Source organism: Microchirus variegatus (genome assembly GCF_963457635.1).
Source record: "Microchirus variegatus genome assembly, chromosome: 2".
In the NCBI taxonomy this organism is placed as follows: Eukaryota; Metazoa; Chordata; class Actinopteri; order Pleuronectiformes; family Soleidae; genus Microchirus; species Microchirus variegatus.
In genome coordinates, this window is record NC_139803.1 from 23,715,468 (window position 1) to 23,737,861 (window position 22,394).

Sequence of the window (22,394 nt, forward strand, 5' to 3'; positions counted from 1 at the left end):
TATTCTCAACCGTAAATCCTAACCCTTAAAACCAAGTTTTAACCCTTAAACAGCCATTTTAAGGACCAACTAAATAGTCCTCACTCACTACACTACAACATTCTCATATCTAATTTACTAGTTGTATTTATATAGACCATTTCTGGTCTTGATGAGCTGCTTTACACTACAGTTTTCACCCATTCACATTCATTCATACACATCATGGATTTAAGTGACTTGCTCAACAACACATATAAACTAGCAGAACCAGGAATCGAATCCACAACCTCTCAGATGAAAGACACCGCACCCTACCACTGAGCTGAGCTACCACTTTACTCAATTAATGTTATTATTATTATTTTTTAAGGTGACTTCAACTTCTACCAAAGTAATTTTCTAGTAAGATACGTGTACTTTTACTCAAGTATCCCTTTTAGTTACTTTAAAAAGACTGGTCTCTGTGATATATACGTTTTTATGGTCCTCGCAAAGACCAACTATGCTAGTGCTTCTATGCTACTATGCTAGTGGAAAGGCAAATTAACCGTGCTGAGGTGAGTAGAGCCGGCCATTAGTGAGGACACAAACATAATGCATTCCATAATCCTAAAACCAGGTCTTAACCCTGAAAGACCTGTTAAATGTATGGCTCACAGACAAAATATTCCCACAAAGATAGGTTTGAATGTGTATTTTGGACCCCAGAAAGACTAACTATGTTAGTACTACTATGCTACTATGCTAGTGGAAAGGCAAATTAACCGTGGCGAGTAGAGCCGGTGGAAATAGGCCATTAGTAAGGACACAGACATAATGCATTTCATAATCCGAAAACCAGGTCTTAACCATGAAAGCGCCCGATAAATGTGTGTGACCCAGACAAAATGTCCCCAGAAAGATAGGTTTGTATGTGTATTTTGGACCCCACAAAGATAATAACACAATGACACACACACACAAACCAAATGAAGGGGGTTTGTAAACGTTTCCACAACTGCACTGCACTGCATCCATGATATTAAATGTGAGGGCTAAAATTATAGGTTATTTTTTTGTTGTTTTGACATATGATGGCATTCAGGGGAGTTTCTTCAACCTACACGTTATTAAAGACCTCTGAACGTAACCCGTCATTTTGTGCCGTGTCCTAAGAAAAGAAACCCGGAAGTTGCGAGCGAGCGAGCGGGGGGGAGAGAGAGTAGCGTACTGTTCAGTCTGCATCTGTCCGTGGGAAGAGCGAGTCCACATCCACTCCACAGGCTGCCACCAGCCTGTTCATGCGGGGATAATATATCTGACTTCACCGCGAAGGACACTTTGTTTTACTTTGTTTTTTTTCTTTCCCATTCAAAGTGTGCGTAAAATGGCACTAAACGCAGCCAACGTCCACTTCATTCATAAGCGGTGACAAGTCCTTTTGTGGCTCTTATGCGCGACAGCTGTAGGAGGAAAAACACGTTACAAGTGGAAGTGAACGTCTCATAGGAAGTCATGAGACAAGCTGCCTATGTGGAGCCTTAGTGAAACTTAGAAGTTTTACTTCGATTTTTCTTTGTTTTTTTCTTCCACCACCGTGTCTACAGTGAGGATTTCCACAGAGTGTTTTTACTGAAGCGTGACCTACAAACCAAAAGAAGGATGACGGTCAAACTGGACTTCGAGGAGTGTTTGAAAGACTCTCCACGCTTCAGGTGAGTTTCACCTGTTTCCACCTTCCTCCTCCTCCTCCTCTTCTGTTCTGTGATGCTCAAGTCAGGCTGTAACTCACAGCAGGACTTTGTTATGGTTTTAAAACAAAGGTTAATGAATTAATCAATTAATTATGTTAAGCTTTACTTGTATAGAAAACTCTCACCCAATCAAACACACACTAACCTGTTTTTATACAATTAAAGGGCGGTTTCACTCATTTTTACCAATTGGTCAACTGAAGAGTGAACTTTTAATCATTATAATGCTGCTGTGATTGTTTAATTTCAGCTCTTTTACTCCTAAAACTTGACAGAAACACAGTAAAGAGCAGTGCATGGGTTTTATTTACTTTGAAGGAAGTGACTTTGACATCAATGTTTTGTCAGTTTTATTTATTTATTTATATTTATTTTTAAATCCCTCTGTTGTTATGGAAATGAGACATGCATCTTAAATAACACATGTATCTCTGGAAATGAATAAAAAACTAAGTAAAGTGGCCCTTTAAGTTCCTAACGTCAACACTAATCCTAAAACCAAGCCTTAATTGTGGAAAAAAGACAAAATGTTCCCATAAAGATAGGTTTTAACGTTTCTTTGGACCTCACAAAGATTTAAGTATATGTACACACACTCTGTTCCATAATTGATAGAAAATACAGAAAATATGTCGTCAGAGTTACCAAGGAGGAAACACTAGACACAAGGTTAATAATCTTGATTGAGAATAGATGGATAAGAGTGAGTCAAAATGAAGAATAAAGTTTCCCACAGTTTCAAGGCACTCAAAAGGTGAGCAGTGTCCAGATCACTGCCCGAATCGAATAATTTCTTCCTCGGGTCATAACCTACATCCTTAGATAATTTAATAAGAAAGTTATAAGAAGTTATGCTGCACAGACCAAGGTAATAAAAATGCTGGACTAACAGGCACAGAAAAGAAAACAGTCCTGGAGATTAAATGAATTATTTAAGTCAATAATTGAAAAAAGCTGGAAAAATAAAAGGGAAAAACACATAAACACGCACAGTTCCAACCAGACGGAGCTGCAAATTGAATCAGCGCTTCCTCCGGGTCAGGTTGTGTCATGTCGGTGCTGGGGTCAATAAAGGGATGCAGGCCTGCAGGGCTGAACACACTGATCTCAGGTCTGATAAGGTCTGGTGATGCTGTGTCCCTGCAGGAGATTCAGCTGCATTTAAAGCTGCAGTGTGTGACTTTCTTGTTATTGTTATTATTCTGCCTCTGTTTAGTCTCTGTGAACGGAATTGATGTCACATTGTTTGTCTGGTGCAAGCAAAACTATCAGACCTGATTGAGGGAGCGTTTGTGTGTATACAGCAGCAGCGCAGGGGCGGGCGGAGACAAGAAGCAGTTTGTCCTGTCAAACTGCTGAATTAGCAGTGGAATTCACTCCTGAAATCTTGTGTTTTCACTTATAATCCAACCTGTTCAGGCAATAATTGAATAAGAACTCATGTTAAAATGTAATGTTATTCAATATTAATGAAACAAAGGCCCAATATTGATGTGCAAATACACCTCCTGCACATCATCCATGACGAACTGTGCATTTTCTTTCCACACACTTTTAGCATCTGGTGTAATCAATCAGAAGGGAAGTGTCACTATGAGTCGGTTTTGCAAGCAGATTAGGGGGTTTGGTAGAACTTGGGTGTGTCTGACTTCTTTTTGCTTTTTCTTTTCCTTTTTTCGTGTGGCTGCTGCTGCCATCATCTCCTCCAGCTGACTTGGCATATTTCAGCCAGAGTCTTGGACTCTATCTCTCTTTTGCTCCATTTTGAATTTTTGAAACTGGCACAGTGGTGGTGGAAAGTGGAAAGTTTGAGCTGCGGCAGCAGCGAGGTCTCGTGTGGAAGAAGTGAACACACTTGTCCTTCACAGTGATAAAAGAGGCAGGATAGCAAAAAGCGGAATCTGAATTAAAAGTGCGGCAGGGCAGTCAATCAAATGTGCTGCCTCCTGTTGCTAGGTAACCTTAGCATGGGGGGAGGGGGGGGACAACAGGAAGTGAGGCGAGATGTGCAGAGGTGATCAACAGGAGAGACAGGAAGTGGGGAGAAACCGCGGGCGGAAACTTCAGCTGTGTTTCTTGCCTTTTATACAGCGCCCTCCAAAAATCTGTGTCACTGCAGAGAGATGAAATGAAATGGAGGAATAGTTAATACTTCTTTCTGCTTCCTTTCCTTCCCTCCTTGGCCCACTTATTTTGCAAGGTTGTGACCTCAGCCTTCGACTCCAACATCCCCACGCTAACAAACGCAGAGACACAAACAATTACTGTCTGTCCAGGGCCTTCCTCTCTCTCTCCCTCAGTCTTGTCTCTCTGCTATTTTCCTCCGTCTCTTTCTCTTACTCTCTTCTCTCTCTGTACTGTTGGTGGAAGGCAGCGGAAACCACATGTTTGAGAAGACAGGCAGAGAGAGAGAGAGCGTGATACTGACTGTCTCACCAGAAACAGACACAGTATTGGCACTGCAACCATAGATGTGTGCGAGAGAAAGGAAAAGTCGATCAGTGAGACGTTGTGGCATAAAAGACGTCTGTCTTTACAGTCTGAACACTTCATATCATCCTCAGTACGTTTGCACCCAGACAATTCTGTATGTATACATTTAGTTGGACCACTGTGGGACTCGTGTGTGCATGCACCACAGCTCTCGCCCACAGCTTAAACCTGAAAGTAATAGCAGAAGCCGATGCAACAGACGAGTATGACAGCATTGAAGCTACTCGATCTGTTCCTGTTATGAACGCTGCTGTTTCCAGGGCTACAGTTATAGGGTTTCAACAAGAAGTTGGTGCACTTGAACTATTCGGGTTTCAAGAAATCATTTCTGCACTTTTGCTTGTATACTGGTCAAAGGAAATGCAGCCCAGTTTGAACTGTGTGGTGCGTGTGAACTTGTGTCTGTGTGGGCTGTGTTTTACCCTCACAGAGATGCCGTGTTAAATTTTGCTCCAAAAATCCCAAAATATGTCAACAATGGGCTGATTTATGAATAGACGCACATGACGTGGAATAGCTGCAGCCATGAAATGAGTGCTGAGCTGACTCACTATTGCAAAGATGTCGCTCCACTGAAGCAATACATTGATTAAACGTTGTGGAAAAGCGCCAGAGCTTGCTTTAAATATGTAATATGTGACATTTCTGCACTAAAACTGTTGACGCTAATGTTATCGTCGTTGTTGAGTTGTTATATTTTGGTATTTGAATGACACCATCATCCACTTATCTGTCTCGTCTGTAACTTCCTGGACAAACCCTCTCTGAAACATCAGAGTGAGGAGGGAAATATTATAATACTAGTTTGCCAGTTAGCCAATAATGTAATATAGTTACCCTGAAATATAATAAAAGGTTAATTATGGATGTCATCAAGGGAAACCCTAAAGCACATTTGTCAAACTCAAGGCCCGGGGGCCAGATGTGACCCCCACGTCATTTTATGTGGCCCGTGAGTGGTTAATTGGGCTTAAAAATCTATGTTAAAATAGGTCTATGCTGCTTTAAGGCATGCGTTGACCATGAACTACAATTCCCACAATGCATTGGGATCACCCGCAAAGTAACAACCATCACCATCGTGGACCAGGTTACATCTATAATGCATCATATTTGTAACTTGAATAAGTAATAAATACAGAAAGTTATTTAGCAATATGTTACGGAGTAGTTAGCTTTATTTTACATTATATTTGGCCCTCAGAGAAAATGAGTTTGACACCCCTGATGTAAAGGAAGAAGCTGAACGAAGAGGATTTTTAACCCTAATTTAATATGCACCATTATTCAGAATATGATTTAATATCTTGATATGCCTTTAACTTGGAAATAAAAAAGAGTAGAATATGTTACTTTGGGATTTTTTCTTTTTAAAGAATCAGAAAAAGTACAAATAGAAGACAAGGTGAGTCATTTGCCATCTTGAATACATTCAAGCATGTGTGAGACAACATTGACATATTGTTCCACCATATGTTCACTCAGCCCTTTTGATCATTTGTTGAACGTATTCCATAAGAATTATATAATTGGTTAAATTACTTGTTTAGTCAACACTTAATTGCCACATAATTGAGAGAACAGAGCGGGTAGAGCCACATGTGCTCGACGAATGACTTCAACAGATGTGAAGATTAATGCCCTAATCATTTCACTATAACTCCCTCCAAACTGTCAAATCTAACAGGATTTACTTGGCTTTGATTTTACAGTGACCTTTGACACGTGCGTGTGTGTTTTTGTCTGTTTCAGAGCCGACATCGAAGTGGTCCAAAATGACGTCAGTGAGCTCGAGACGCGATTAGAAAAGGTGAGCTACGCTGCTCCTCCTCCTCACACCTACACACATACGTCTATAACATGCTCATGAGTCACTGCTCCACATGTGGAAATGTTCCAGCACACACACACAAACCAGAGAGAGCTGTTTTACAAAACCTAGACAGTGGATTAAGCTTGGATTTTCCAGTTAACCTTTAAAGCTGCAGTGCGTAACTTTTGGTGCTTTTTCTTTACCATTGTTAATGATGTCTTTGTCTGTCTTGACATGAAAAGAATCACTTCCTGTGAGGTTGCCGGGGGATACCAGACCTAAACACTGCTCTGTGTGAACAAATTTTTGGCAGCGGTTCGAATGTAACAGACATTTGTTTCTATTTAAAAGTTATGCAAGAGAGCTTTAGTTCAATTCAATTAAAGTAAATGGGTGCTTTTATCATTCCTTCTCTGCATTTAACCCAGCCTCTACTACAAACCTTCCGAGATCAAGCCTGGCTTTCTCTGGATTTGAGTAAGGACATTGCACATTAATTCAACAATTCAGCAGATCAGCAGATTAGGCTGCAGTCTGAGAAAATACAAAGACTCATGATTAAAATAAAAATCTGTGATGCTATATTATAATAATCTTTTTACCTGTTTGAATAAGAAGGCTCTTGACCATGTTGGGGTCATCCAGAACTCTGCTGCAAAAGGGCTCACAGCATACAGTATCATGCCTGTTTAGGCCTCCCTTCACTGTGAATGTTAGAGTCTTACATCTCTGACCTTCTACAGCTTCACAGTCTGAGGTCTGCAGGTCAGATGTTACTTGTGGTCCTGAATGTATTTTACTTACTTACTTATTTCATGGAACTAAGATATGCAAGGAAATGGATTGCATTGTGGTTAAAACTAGGTTTTTTGTTTTTGTTGGGACACATGCTCGTCATGTGAGAACAAAGTGAAGTGAGGCGGGCAGCGGTGACTGAGGTGTATTTAACCTGAAACCGAACAAGAAGTAGATGCAGGTGCTGCTTCCCCATTGTATTGTCCTGCCACACAGAGAGAGAACTTCAGCATCTTCTGCTTTGATGTGATAAATTATATTCAGCCACAGTTTCATGTCTATTCAATTCACAGGTCACACACACTGTGTTTCTGTTCTCTGGTGATGTTGAATAGACACGAACTCTGAAAAAAGCCACACCGCTACACAGAGAACACAGTTGTTGTTGATGCTGAACAAACAATTTGGTTTATTTGACTTTCGCTGCAAAGTGTTTGTGCATGTTTAACGTGTGGTGGCAGGAAGTCATTTTAGAAAACTGGACCAACCAGGTTTAAACTCCTCAGGCAGCAGCAGCTCTGATCTGTGCAGGTGCCTTTTAGCAAGACTGTGATTCTCCATTGTTTCTGCTCTGTAGATAAACCCTATTGAAGAAAGTATTTTAAAGGTCCAGTGTCTCAACATTTAGGAGCGGTGTATCAGCTGAGATTAAAATCTTCCTCGCGTAATGCCATAATGGATACGCCAGGGCAAATACCGATATCTTAATTAACAGATTAAGGCGCTCTAAAGTAAACAGTCCCTGCCAGTTTCACTCGCCCGGCGTCGCTACTTCAGGTCTTGTATTCTTGTTCTCTTCAGTTCGACAGACGTCGTGATGCATCGCTCTATGACTGTCTTTACAATATATTGATTGTCACAGAATCGTCGTATCGTGATATTATTGGTATCGTGGACCATGTATCGCGTATTGTATCATGTGATTCCCACCCCTAATTGGGAAGCAGCAGGCAATTGTTGTCTGCCATCATAAATAACAAAGACAAGACAACACACTCGCATACTATCTATGAAAAATGTATATCTGTTGATTTAAAGAGTGTGGAAAAGGTTTCAGCTCATGTAAGTTTGCTACTCTGCAAAGTGTAGAAACTCAGTTTTTATAATTTTAATACAAAAATGTTACGTATTATACCTTTAACAGTGTGGTTACATCAGTGTTGCGTTTCTAGCTCGTTCTGCCTGCTCCAGATGGACAAAATATCAATAAATGCACTTCTATTTTTTTTTTTTTAAGTATGTCTATAAAAAGCACACTAAAATCCACCACTGCAGTTTAAAGAACTCTGGTCAGTAAATCCAGTAACTTCTCGCTCTTTTATTGTGTCTGTGTAATACTCACCCTTTATAACTCTTCATTATGTTTCCTTTTTTCATACACTTGATAGTTGCTGCTTTTTGTTGAAGTGCTCAGGTGTTTGTGGTGTGTTTTTTTTTTTTATCCTGCAGCTGGTGAAACAATGCCAGGCCATGCTGGAAGCAGGCCGAGTTTACTGCCAGACCAGCAAGAGCTTTGTCCACGGCCTCAGGGAGCTGGGACACCAGTGCTCCGGAGACAAGATGATGGAGGTGAGATCTGGGAGTTATTTATGTACACTTGAAGGGATAGTTCAGGTTTTATTACATGTGTTTGTCAGCGCTGACGTCTCTGAGATGCAGTCTGGGTCACAGACGCTTACTCTCCTGCACCAAAGTCAACGGATACAATCTGCGTTTTTAGCTCACTGTGACACAGGAGTTGCTGGTCTTACTGTTGTATCGACTGGTACGTTTGTGTCTCTTAGGTAGATCAAAACAAAGAATTTCAGACACAGAAGTCACAAAATAACTCCTTATATCCTAATGATGGAGGCAGCAGTGGCTGATAGTGTTCTCTGTGTCGTGATGTAAAATCAATGGTTTTCTCTATGGGCTTTGGTGCAGGGTGCTAGTGGTTTAAAAAGCAACAAAAAACACTATTTTCCTGTCGGTAAATGCTGTTTAATGGAGAAAAAAGTAGCCAAAACATTATTTAGATATTGTACATTTAGGAATGTGTAGATTTTAGTAGGTTAGGTTTTTATTAAGAGACTTTTCATCGTGAATTACGTTTAAACATTATTCCCCGACCGTGATTAGAATTTAACAATTCAATATAATAAAAATTCAATAATAGAAATGCGCAGGGGCGTTTAGAGACTTTGGGGATCAGCGGACCAGGGGGCTTTTTACGCTTGACATTAAGCCTAGTTTGGGATTGTCAAATTATGGCGTCATTGCATATCCGTGTATTATTCGTTCATTCGTTTTTCAAAATAAAATAAAAAATTAAAATATAATGACTATTTTTTTCCAATTTCCGATATTGTGCTCAAATTGTCCGTCTAACGCAAGTTACACAAATCAAAAGTTGCATAACCCAGAAGTGACCCGTAACAGGGTCACTTGGCTATCCCTGGTCAAATCAACCGCTTCTAAAAGTGAAGTGCGCCGATATTCTCTCCTTTATGTGAATTCTACTCAAACCAAGCAGTCCTATTTTCCGGTTTTCAAAATAAAGTTCTATCGAAAATGAACACAACGTACTGAAAAGAAAAAGGCTATGAATAATATATGGATTTTTGCAGTCTCTAGTACATAGCCGACTATAAAAGTTTTGTTTTTCCGTTGTTTTTAACGTTGTTATGTTGGCTGCTGTTTCCTAACCTGTTGCAACACACCTTCAAGTGTTCTGTTGTTGAGTCTAATCTGAGATCTCTGTCCTGCAGGAGTGTTTGGACACATTTTCCCAGAAGCTGTCAGATATCTTGGAGAGACAGGGGGTGAGTATGTGTGCTCCATTCCAGCCATGACTCTTATCATCTGTATGTGGTCAAAGCAAGGTTGCAGTGCATTATCATGAGTGCATTACATTTGGAATTTGGCAGTTATCTGTGCTGGCTGTTGTTGTCTCCCTGCTAGGAGGTGATCGAGACCACACAGAAGTCCGTTAAGACGAAGCTGCAGAACTTTGTGAAAGAGTGAGTGAGCATTCTTTCCCTCTGTTTGTTTCCATCTAAACAGTGTAATACTCACCAACCATTATCCTCCATTTTCCTTCTTCTCACACTTGGACTCTGTGCTCATTAGTTGGAATAATATGGTCTATTAGATAAGAGAGAGAGAGAGGATGTGTGATAGAATCTGACAACGGTCATTAGCCAGCGACGGATTATGAATCTGCTTCATTCTTTCAGCTCGTAGATCTGAACGTTACTCATCAAACGATGAACAGAATGACACAGGAGCTCGCATCGCTTTCTCCTCAGATAAGCTGTATTGAATTCAAGCAAGAATATGTAATAATATATCGCACAGAGGCATCTATATCTGTTAATCCAGTATAAAACTTTAATTCACAGTAATGGGCCAGAAAAAAATAAGACAACATACATAATGTTCATCAAAAAATGAATGAATGAATGATGAAAAATACAACAGCAAATGTGTGTATATGTACACATATATGTATATATAAAATATATATATGTTGTATAAAATAGTATATACTGTACAATTCATAGTCAAAAGTATTATCACAATTACTTTCAGACTCTCCAAGACGAGCCTTGTATTCAGGCATCTGCTCATAAACCCTTTTTTCTTGTTCTGCATTTGATTTAAAAAGAAAGCACATTCCTCACTTGCTTTTTTGTTTTTCCGTATAATGTGAATGCGAACGGAAAACCTTAATTTCCCTTTTTTTTAATGAAGCGACGCCTGCAAGCTACACAGACGAGGCGGTCGACTCCAGCTGCAGAGATTTTACTTCATGTGACGTGCCTCGCATTTTTCAGTCCTCTGCCATACGTACTCTCTCTGCAGCTCTCTGTGTTGTAGCTGTGCTTTTAAATATAAACCTTTACTTACTTACTGAGAATTTAGTGGTCTGTTGAAACTGTGAGATTTCCCGTCACTGCATCTGCTGGGCATCGTTAAGTATTGCACTTGTTGAATCAGCTGCAGCATCCACCTGCAGACTCCACCAGGAGGGTTCATAGATGTGTTCATTACTTTTCTCTGTAATTGTGCAGATTTCAAACTTGTGCTCCTTTATTTACTTCCTCACACTCTGTAAATTTGGCAATCCACTCCAGATTTTTCCCATCGTCCCCTGCATATTCCTCCAGTTGGGTGAAGATATTTGTTCCTCACTTCCCATTCTCTCTCTGTAATTACATATGGGAGGGAGATGAATTTAGACGCCAAATTTAAACCTGTGTTCTGCTGCTACAATGAACGTTTCAAGGGAACTAATCCTATAAATCTTCTTCTCCTGCAGGGACGTCCGTCGGTTCAAAGACGTGCGAAAGGAGTTTGAGCGCGGCAGCGAAACCCTGGAGGGGGCGCTGGTGAGGAACGCTCAGGCCCCACGGGGGAAGCAGCATGAGGTGGAGGAGGCGAGTAACGCCCTGCTTAACGCGCGCAGGACCTTCAGGTCTGAGGCCTTGGACTACGTCCTGGAGGTGAGAATGTAAACTGAATCTCAAAAAAGCAGGATGTGATTAAACTGGGACTATAATGGAGAAAACATGTAATACCAATCAGCTGAAATAAAAGACTTCCGAGAGGCTAAACAGAACCATAAAAATCAAAGCCTTTTCAGGGACAGATGAAGCTTAAAATGAGTTATGACTCGTGGAGTCATGTATCAAAAACAAAACCAGCGTTTTTCTGTTTTGAATGATGCAGCGTTTGCCTCTGGGGTTTCTCTCCACACTTGTGGTCGTGTCTCTCTCTGCAGTGGAACTGGCCCCAGAGTTTCTGGTCATGGAAACATGAAAGTTTGTGAACCCACTTGTTTCCCTTTTGTTGCAGATTAACGTCATTGAGGCCAAGAAGAAGACCGACATCCTGATGGCAGTGAGTTCACACACACACACACACACGGCGGCGTGTTTTAAGCTGGTTACATTGTTGTGCTGAATTTCTTGTGGTGCGTCTCATCGCGCGAAGAGCTCTTGTTCACGATCTTCCTCCTGTTTTCGTGTCAGATTTTGTCACTGATGGAGGCCCAGGCCCAGTTCTTTCAACATGGCCACCAGTCTCTGTCAGAGCTGGACGAGTATCGGAGGAAACTGAACGACGAGGTAAATGTTCTGTTGGAGCCTGACTTATTTTCATTCCCTTTCTTACAACTGTGGCTCTCTGGGAAAAAACCACTTGTGCATAAATCATAAATAAATAATAATAAAGAAACACTGAGTGCTGTAGTCGGCAGGATTTGCTTTCATACCCGACAGATGACCCAAAGCAAATTCTTCATCCCTGAAAATGCTAACCAAGCCCACCTCAGTGATGTAAAATACACCTTCCTTTTGTGCTTTGTCATATTTGGACTTTTCTGTCTAAAATGTGTCTTTGTCTAACATTTTTTTTAATATAAATCACATTCAATTCTGCCCATGCATATACACCTGCTGTGCATAGAATACTAAGGCATATCCATACTACATTGTAATTCCAATAAATTATTCAAGTAATGCAACCAGTGCAGGTTTCAAACACTAACAAATACCTTTTAACATGGTTTATAAAGCAGGAAGTAGATTCAAAAGTCGTTCACAGCTATTGGGGAATTGATGCAGGGATAAAATCATGTTTCTATGGAAACCATCTGGTGTCATTGATGTTGTTTGGGTGAACTGCATCGGGGCGTTTTCTTTCTGCCGGGCTGGTGCTTTCGGAGTTGACATCACGCTGTCACCATGACAGGAAATACTGCGCAACAACAGGAAATATTTCACATGTCAGTGTGCGTGTGTGTGCGTGTGTGTGTGTGTGTGTGTGTGCGTGTGCGTGTGCGTGTGCGTGTGCGTGTGCGTGTGCGTGTGCGTGTGTGTGTGTGTGTGTGTGTGTTTGCATACTTCTTAAAATAATGGATAAAACACTTTAATCAACTATAAAAACTCCAGCAGCAGCAGCTGCATTGTCGGGTCGAATTCTTTGCTTCACAAATTTTGACACAGGAAATGAACGTGTCGCCGAAATCAAACCATCGCGACGCTCTTCCTCTTTCAGCAGGAAACGACAGGAATGAGCAGATGAGGCAGAGCGATGGAGGGATGACGAGGAGGAGGAGGAGGAGTGATAGATTTAACACAGTGTTGTCTCTCAGTTTGGCACAGGATGTTCAACACTTCCGAGTCCCTGTTTCGTGACGAGTCAGCAGGAGTGATAACCTCTCCCCTTGTTCTGTCACTCTCACAGAGGCAAACATGAAAAAAGGGCAAGTTTTAACTGTGAGAGGAAAGAAAAAGATATAATAAATAGGCATAAAAAAGACAAATGCCAGCGATCATGATTTAGTCTGACTTTTGTCTTAAATTTCCCATTTTTTTTATTATTTAAAGATGTCATCATTTCGTAGAATAGTTCACTTCGCTTCTTGTTGATCAGATTTTATTCTCCGGGTTTGTATTTTTGGCCCGCGTCGATATCTGTTCGATGGTGCAGACTTAACTAAAACTGCCCGTATATGCGTGAAGCTCTTTTTAAAGCTATTTATGTTGGAGCCCTGCAGAAGAATCCATCACAGCAAGTGATTATTGTTATGTGCGGAGTGATATAATAATAATAATAAATAATATTATATGGGAAAATCAATCGCTGTGTCTGGAGAATGACTTTCTTCTCTCTCTTTCTCTGTGTGTGTCTGCTCCCATCAGCACACCCAGTTTGTCCTAAACTCAGCCAGAGAGAAGAGGGACATGGAGCAAAGACACGCTGCCATCAAGAAAAAGGTAGCATAAATGTTTACCCTTTAAAAAACAACATAGAAATGCAATGGCAATAAAAATCAACTCATTTATTTCATTTGTCTGTGTGAAAATTTGTAGGACGTCTCCTATGATGACTCCATCATGGATTTCAATGCCGATGCAGCTAATGGGATTGCCATGGAAGGATACCTCTACAAGAGAGCCAGCAACGCCTTCAAGACCTGGAGCAGGTAATGCGTCTACCCTTATTTTGAAGCCTTATTTTGCAATCATCTGCAACCAGGTACCAGCTGTCTAACACACTGGTGTCCACTCATACAGTATGTCTATTTTCATTGAAATGGGAGCATCGTTTACAAAATTGACCTAATTTTCTATTGATAGTGGATTCGCCCCCTGGTGGCTAATCCTACTTCCTGACCTTCACTTTGCAAAATGTCTTTTTTATATAGAGTCTGTGATCACACAATGGATTTTTTGGAAACTCAATGAAGAAACAGTTTTTAGTGGTGATTCAGGATTTTATTTTAAACAATCATTACTCCACTGCAACAAAGGGGGAGTGTATTGACATATGGTAAAAAAAGCGGCCTTGAGAGCTATCTTTAGTTTTCTCTTGTCTTGTTTAGTCACTGAACTGCACCCGTTTAGTGTGTGTGTGTGTGTGTGTGTGTGTGTGTGTGTGTGTGTGTGTGTGTGTGTGTGTGTGTGTGTGTGTGTGTGTGTGTGTGTGTGTGTGTGTGTGTGTGTGTGTGTGTGTGTGTGTGTGTGTGTGTGTGTGTGTGTGTGTGTGTGTGTGTGTGTGTGTGTGTGTGTGTGTGTGTCCACTGCTTATCTGTTCCACAACAATGACTGCAAAGGGCTTCTTTTATTTTGTCTTCACTCCAGACGCTGGTTTTCAATTCAAAAAAATCAGCTGGTGTATCAGAAAAAAGTCAAGGTATGTTTTTTTTCCAAAATGATCTCAATAAAGGTCCAGTATGTCATATTTAGAGACATTTTAAACAGCCAGAGCATGTATTTGTGGAAGTTTACTACACAAAGAAGAAGAACAACCTTCTTTTTTTGGGTATGTGAAGGCCACCATCGTTCACATCGTGACACTCTTGGCAATGGGAGGTGTCAGTGGAAGAATCCTCTGTTCTTTTGCCATTTAAAGTCACTATTTCTTACATACTGGACCTTTTTAAGTAGCCACACATAGAACAAAGACTGAGATGTGTGATGTTTGTGTTCGTGTATGTCTCTGTCAGGACCAGCCCACAGTCGTGGTGGAGGACCTGCGTCTCTGCACGGTCAAGCCCAGCACGGAAAACGAGCGGCGGTTCTGCTTCGAAGTGGTCTCACCGTCAAAGTGAGTCTGCGCAGGCAGAACATGTCCATGCACACGTGTGTCACTCTGTGCAGATTAAATGTGTGGTTATCACGAACTAAGAAATGATGGGATGTCTCTGTGTGTGTGTGCAGGTGTTGTTTGTTACAGGCGGACTCAGAAAGGCTGCAGCAAGCTTGGATCACTGCCGTCCAAAACAGCATCGCATCAGCCTTCCAAGAAAGAAGAGAGGACCCAAACAGCCCAGTGAGCATACACTGATATACATATATATATATAAACACACACACATTAGCATTTCGAGTATTTCTTTAATCCAAGGAAATACAGAGGATTTTGTCCATCTTCTCATACTCGTGTGTGTGTGTGGTCATCAGAGGCGGCGCTGCAGCTCAATGTCAGTGGGTAGTTTGGGCAGCGGAGGAGGAGGCGGAGGAGGGTTCGCCGATCAGGAGAACGAGGGTTGCAAGGCGCTGGACGAGGTTCAGGCCATCCCAGGAAACCGGCAGTGCTGCGACTGCGGAGAGCCCGGTCCTGACTGGGCGTCCATCAACCTTGGCATCACGCTGTGTATCATCTGCTCTGGGATACACAGGTACAGTCGTTGCATATACAGTACACACACACACACACACACACACACACACACACACGGTGTTAGTTGTAATAGTTTTTCTGTCTAACAGGAGCCTGGGAGTCCATTTCTCCAAGGTGCGCTCCCTCACTCTCGACTCGTGGGAACCGGAGCTCATTAAGGTGATTTAACAGCCACGCTACCTCATCACTGCCTTTTTCTGTGTTAACAAATACGTTCCTTTGAGAATAATGATCATGCAATGATTGTTTAACCAACTAGTAATGCTCTTTTTTTTCTTTTTTTTTCTGTAGCTGATGTGTGAACTGGGAAACACAGTAATAAACAGGATCTACGAGGCCCGCATTGATGAGATCACCATCAAAAAGCCGCACTCGTCCAGTCCCAGGTACAAATAATGCAGACAATCAAGCAGTTCCACGTCCACTATTTTTACACTTTTGAGATCACATCGGAACAATGCAAGCTACAACCCATCTGTGAGTCCTGACCCACTCAGGTCTCTGTTGCCATGGAGCATTATTGAAAAAAGTCAGGATAAAAATGCAGAACTGTGTTTTTGTCACTCAACTTTACATATGTGTAGTTTGCAGTTTAATAATACAGTCACAAGTTCAGAGATGCACATGTTCACGTGTGATCGTCACAGAAGCTTATGATCCAACATGGCTGAAAGTCACACTTCATCTCTGCTTAACTTCTGCCTCTATGTGCGTGTGTGTTTCACAATAACCATAAACTCTACTGTCACTCTCTCGTTAGTTATTTTCTGACTTCCTCTTCTCTCCTCTCTTGTTGCCGCAGCAAGACAGGAAGTGCCGCAGGTACAATGACACACTCGGCTGACACTGTGACTCAAGTTTCCCTAAACTGGTTTTTGAGCTTTCTGCAGCATGAGCTTTCAGTGGTTTTGTCAAAGTTATCGGGCTGTTATAGTGCAGGGTTTCTCACTCCTGGTCCTGGGGAGCCACTGTCCTGCATGTTTTAGATGTTTCCCTGCTCCAACACACCTGATTGCCACTTTTATTTTAACCACATACTGATTAGATAAATCCTTAATAAATCTGTGTTTAACAGAATTTATCCTGCTAAGCATTCTTGTTGCATAGTAGTGGAGTCAAAGTGAGAGCAGGTGTGTTTTGTCTTCTTCTGTCTCCTGGAGAAACATGGACACGGTCTCCACGTCACTCTTTCTGTCACTTCTGTCCTTCAGAGTAGACAAGGAGTCGTGGATTCGGTCGAAGTACGTCGAAAAGAAGTTCATACACAAGCTGCCAGAGACCGGACGGAACCCCCCACAGATACAATCCAGCGTCACAAGGAACCGGGCGACCACGCAGGACCGCACTGCGCAGAGGCCGCCGCTCAAACCCAAACCGAACCGAGCCACCCTGCCCCGGGTCACAGGTACTGACGGTGATCGGTTAAAGGTTCTAATAATGCAACAGCTTGTCCTCTTCCCAAAAATGGTGATTCATGGTCATGTCTCTCTTTCTTTCTCTTTCCTCAGGATTGAGCCCCAGTGACATTGTCCAAAAGAACAATTCAAGTCCTCACAAAAGTGAGATAACACACACACAAGAGCACATTTCCACGTTCCTGTTCAACACGACCTGACAAAAACAACCTTGCACAGCGCTGATTAAAACATATAAACATATAAACTGTAGTTCCACATAAGGAGGAAAATCTTTTTATAAAAACAAACCTCTATTGCCCTTAGACATGGACGAGGACGAGGATCTGAGCAGGCTTCACCCCGGAGCGCTGCTGTACCGATCCGCGGCCCTACAGAACTTCCCCGTCATGGCGGACGCTTTGGCTCACGGCGCTGACGTTAATTGGGTCAATGTGGCGGAAGAGTCCAGCACGCCATTGATACAGGCCGTCTCAGAGGTGAGGCCAAGTGGGAAGGGAACTTGGCGAGTGACCAAAAGGGTTGCAGGTTTGAGTCCCTGCTAGGTCAAGGGTCGGTGGAGGGGGGAACCTGAATGGAAAGACATATTTATAGATTGTAGTGAACTTAACTTTACTTCTAGCACCACCTGGAGGCCAGTTTGTACCAATGATTTTACCAGCCATAATTAATCATTTTAAACATTTTGTTTTGTTGTTTTCTTTTTTGTTTTTTTAAACTCTCTTTATTATTTTTCTGACATTTTAAACAATACAGTACAGACATACATACAAAAACCACACATTACGTACACTTGTACCAATAGACAAGACAAGGGGATATATAATAATCAAAAAAAGAGAATAAGGTTAATTAGGTTAAATATATATATGTGTATATATATATATATACACATATATATACATTGAATTGAATAAAACGATGAAATTAAAAATAAAACAACAAAATTATTTAAAATAAAAACAATTGAATTAACCAATTAGGTCCGTATTACCAAACCGAGGGTCGGAGTGCCCTCCTAACTCTTGCCAGCCGGTTGCCAGATCCTGTATTTTCCTTCCTGTTTTTTTCAATGAAAATTTTAGTATTTCATAACATCTGCCATAAGATTCACATGGGTTGGGGCTGCTTTTTGTTTCCAATTGAGTAATATTCAAACATTCTGTTTTTGATTTTGTGGCCACAGACGGGGTGGAGTTAATGTCCCCAGAGGATAAACCCTATCAATGTTGGTTAACACATACACTTGCCACACAGTAAAATCAAATCAATGTGCAATAAAGAGTGACATTTTCAAAAATCAAAATCCACTTCCTATGTAACCATGGGGACCGACACCTTCGATCTTCAGACATGACAAGCAGGGTTTTATAATTCTAGACTTCTTGCAGTAAGTCGTGTGTTTTCGTGTTTGGACCAGAACGCCCTGGCTGCCTGCGAGTTCCTGCTGCAGAATGGCGCCAACGTCAACCAGGCGGACAGCAACGGGAGAGGCCCGCTGCACCACGCCACCATCCTGGGTCACACTGGGTAGGAGGACACGCATTACAGACACACACACTGATATTCCTGTGTAAAGAAATGACCAATCAACACATAAGTAACAATAAAAAGAACAAAAGATACTCAACAGAAATAATAAACCTGCAGAAATCTCAAGTCATTTCTTAAGCTCGTAAACTCCGATATGAAACATGGGTCAGTTGATTACTAAATCTATTTAAGTCTGTGGGCACGGTGCCCGGGAACCATTAACACAGAGCTAAACACATTCTCCCTGTTTGCCAAAATGACTTTTCTGTGCTCTGTCAAATGGGAAACGTCAGCATCAAGGCAGGGATGGATTTAAATTAAAATGACTCCAGGCACCACTTTAATATTTTTCCTTCAATGGGTCTTTTTTTCCCCCTTGTCTTTTTGATGGCTTGTAACAGGGAAGAGGGAAAGCTGCTGTTATTGTGGAATGTTTGTTTAGTTACGCTGTATTCACAGGACGGGATTAGTTCAGGTATGGATGTCAAATATTTAATTTCAAAGCGGCGTTCACAGTCACTTTACAGCAATGTCACTCTGCATGAACATGAACATGACCCTATGTCTGTTTTCCAAACGGAGGAAATGTAAGTATCACATTATCAGTGGAGCCCAGGAGTTCACTGCTTATCACAAAGTAAAGCTGGAGTCTGCATCTAATCTCATTCCCCTCTCTCTGACCTGGGTGAGTTTACAGAGCAGCACATGTTTGGAATGTGATTTGTCATAATGATGTAAGAAGAAGTAAATTGGGACACGTTCATCTGAGAATTGTGGGTTATTTGAGTTGTCTCGGCTCGTTTTGACCAAATAAGTCCTGGAAGAAATGAGCCACGGGAACTGTCGTACATTCCTGTCGTGTTTGAGGAACCATGCAGACTGTGCGGCTAAATGTAACCTTTAATTGAAAGTTTTAATGTCAGTGGTCAATACTCCTTTCACTCCTCCCTTTCCCAAGAGCGTCAGGGAACCACTGTTGCCTCTGTACACCAGAAAGGATGCTGGTCTTCCTTATTTGGACAGTAAGCTTCCTCTTCAAAATGCAAAAATCAAGTTCAGCCCTTTAACAACTAAGGCTCAAAATGTTCATCTGGACTTTTTTTCTTTCTTTTTTTTTTTACCATAACATGTCCTATAGTAAGTGCTTTTGTCCATTTTTTCAGAATAACTTTCAGTATCTGGCAGCTATTTACAATTTGCTACATGTTAAAATAGTACAAAAAATATTTAAAATCCCCCAAAAAATGAGTTTTTGTCTCAATTTCCAAAAACAGGCCAAAAAAAGTAAACTATGTACAGCCGTCTTTCCGACTTTTTCCCTTTCTGGTGTTGAACAGCATGAGTGAAATTTCTGTAATAACCACACATCGAAGTGCAACTTCTCAGCTTTCAGAAGCTGTTGAAATTTCTCTAATAGCACAAACTGTCATGTAATTACGGTGATGGAAAGCGCGAACATGACGTCGTGCAGTAAAAGGGTTAAGGATTATCAGGAGGCTTTTATTTTGAAAGCTAATCACACACACAAACAAACGCACATTCTCACTGCCTTTCCTTTCGTAGATTGGTTTGTCTGTTCTTGAAGCGAGGTGCAGACTACAACGCCAGAGACAAGAACCAGAAAGACCCCATAACCATCGCCGTGGACAACGCCAACGCTGACATCGTCACTCTGTGAGTGTTTGTGTGTGTGTGTGTGTGTGTGACGATGTAGAGCAGGGTTTCTCACTCCTCGGTCCTTAGGTGTTTCCCTGCTCCAACACACATGATTCAAATAAATGGGTCGTTATCAGGCTTTACTGGCGAGCTGACCATTTGAATCAGGTGTGTTTTGAGCAGGGAAACATCTAAAACATGTAGTGTTTGACAGTGGCTCCTCAGGACCAGGAGTGAGAAACCCTGATGTAAACAGTTGACCACAGCAGCAGCTCCTCTGACTCTCTCTGTCTCCTCTTCAGGCTGCGGATTGCCAAAATGAACAAGGAGATGCGGGAGATGGACGGAGCGTTCGGCCAACCAGGTCACACAGGGGGTCAGGGCTCGGGGGGGATTATGGGAAGCGGTGGGGGGCTGGCACACACCAGGAAGAGCCTCCAGGCCATAAAGAATCATATAAGTGGCTGGGCTCTGGGAGGGCAAAATGATTAGTGGGAGTAAACGCATCCTCAATTCTAAGATTAGAAAAAGAAAAATGCCTTTACTGAGCATGCATAAAATAAGTAGTTCACTTTTTCTTTTTTTTTGGAGTGTGGTTGTATGAGGTTATGAAGTTTGTCTCACTTTGTAATCTCCACACCAAAGTCCATTGAAACAATCAGCAAATTTAAACCAAGGCACATAGTAGTTGTTGGTCTCCTGCTGCCTCCGTCAGTGACTTTTGGTGTTGAAATCCTTTGTTTGGATTTAACAAAATGACATAAAGTGACTACATGAGGCAACAGCAGACCAAGCAGCTCAGGCTGTCAGCTGCAAGCTAAAAAAACATTGATTTTTTTCTATGGCCTTTGGTGCAGGCGAGTACAGATTTCAGTTTCCAGGTGCAAAAACAGGTTTTCTAACGACAAGAACAAGCAAATAACATAGTCTTAAGATGCTTAATGTTATGAGGTCAGTCTTGAAGGCCTCATACTGTACAACCACACTTCAAAAAAAGTCCAGGGGTACGACAGAGTCTATTGATCAGTAAAGATGGAAACATTTCATGTGAAGCAAAGAGTGAACGTTGTGTGAAGCAGTTTCCACGTGCACTTTGAAATCCAAACGCACACCATCCTGCACTTTGAAAACCACAAACTCTACACACTCTGACATTGTTGTTGTGTAACCGTGTTTCAGAAAATATGTGTATAAATGTACATATAAGACCGAGATCAGGACTGCTTTTATGATGTGGGATATTTTTATATGCAGTTTTTTTTTATTATTATTATGTGTCAGTCAGACTGTTTTAGTCAAGTGAAGCTGAAGTAGGTTTTTGTTCTCGAGGACTTGTTTCCTGCAGCTATTCCATGAATAGCGATGCAGTTTGAGCTTTTATTCTGTTTTACATTACATGTTTGTATTTATCAGAGCATCAAGGAGTCGGGTCAAATAGCTCTGTGCTTAACATCTGGGGTTTGTTTTCCTTTTTTTTTGTCATTTGGCTCTTTTTTCAAGCCGCAAAGTCCATTCTTTCATGATGACTCAACATCATTATTGTTATTATTATTAAAGCATATTCAGGTTTCACTCATGAGGGAATGGAAACGCGTGTCTTTTTGTCTGCTTGAAAAAAAAAACTGCTGGTCAGTATTTGACGTGCTGTGCTTTATCACTGTGTGTGTGTGTTTGTGTTTGTTTGCGGTCTGCACTTGTGTGCCTTTGTCTTCTGCCCGCTGAGACGTCCAGCTGCTCTCAACTGCTTGTGCAGTGTGCCACCTACTGAACACTGAGAGGTAAAGAGCATGTGCATGCCTCCCAATAATTGGTCCGTATTTGTTCAGTTGCATGCCTTCTTGCTTTAGGGCTATGACTCCACGTGAACGTGTTCAAGAAATAGTTGGGGGGGAGAATTGGAGTCAGTAAAATGTAATTATGTCCCCTTTAAAAGAGTTATAGCATTTGAATCAAGGTGTTATGTTTCAAAAGCAGCTTTTAACATCTACTCTGTCACATTTAGGAGGGTTTATTGGCAGAATTATGTGTGCATACGTGTGTAATTACTGTAAAATAAATATATATATGTATATATACTTATGTATATATACTTTACGTTGGCCGTCCTCTTGTGCTGCCATGTTTCTCACCGCCAAAGCGGACAAACCAGCTAGAGCACAGGTCATTAAAGATTATGACCATGTAAGTTTTTGGTAACATCTAATGTTGAAAATGGAATTGACAAAAGTGTTGAGCTTGATGATGAGCTGACGATTTATTTGAATTGGGTGTTTTTGGAGCAGGGCAACATCTAAAACATGGCAG

At 41.4% G+C, this 22,394-nt stretch overlaps 1 protein-coding gene across 1 annotated transcript in view; it reads left to right on the top strand.

Annotated features, from left to right (window-relative positions):
• Window positions 1-1,623: 1,623 nt before the first annotated feature.
• acap1 (ArfGAP with coiled-coil, ankyrin repeat and PH domains 1) overlaps window positions 1,624-22,394 on the top strand; it is a gene marked incomplete at both ends in the record, with an annotated part of 21,219 nt that continues 448 nt past the window's right edge. The window contains 22 exons of the mRNA XM_083910686.1: window positions 1,624-1,676; window positions 5,961-6,018; window positions 8,266-8,385; window positions 9,564-9,617; window positions 9,757-9,815; window positions 11,117-11,300; window positions 11,653-11,697; window positions 11,829-11,924; window positions 13,503-13,577; window positions 13,674-13,786; window positions 14,445-14,496; window positions 14,810-14,910; window positions 15,024-15,135; window positions 15,267-15,484; window positions 15,576-15,645; window positions 15,778-15,872; window positions 16,698-16,891; window positions 16,995-17,045; window positions 17,208-17,380; window positions 18,322-18,431; window positions 19,998-20,108; window positions 20,393-20,454. Coding sequence (XP_083766812.1) covers window positions 1,624-1,676; window positions 5,961-6,018; window positions 8,266-8,385; window positions 9,564-9,617; window positions 9,757-9,815; window positions 11,117-11,300; window positions 11,653-11,697; window positions 11,829-11,924; window positions 13,503-13,577; window positions 13,674-13,786; window positions 14,445-14,496; window positions 14,810-14,910; window positions 15,024-15,135; window positions 15,267-15,484; window positions 15,576-15,645; window positions 15,778-15,872; window positions 16,698-16,891; window positions 16,995-17,045; window positions 17,208-17,380; window positions 18,322-18,431; window positions 19,998-20,108; window positions 20,393-20,454 — 2,206 coding nt within the window. The remainder of the gene's footprint in view (window positions 1,677-5,960; window positions 6,019-8,265; window positions 8,386-9,563; window positions 9,618-9,756; window positions 9,816-11,116; window positions 11,301-11,652; window positions 11,698-11,828; window positions 11,925-13,502; window positions 13,578-13,673; window positions 13,787-14,444; window positions 14,497-14,809; window positions 14,911-15,023; window positions 15,136-15,266; window positions 15,485-15,575; window positions 15,646-15,777; window positions 15,873-16,697; window positions 16,892-16,994; window positions 17,046-17,207; window positions 17,381-18,321; window positions 18,432-19,997; window positions 20,109-20,392; window positions 20,455-22,394) is intronic.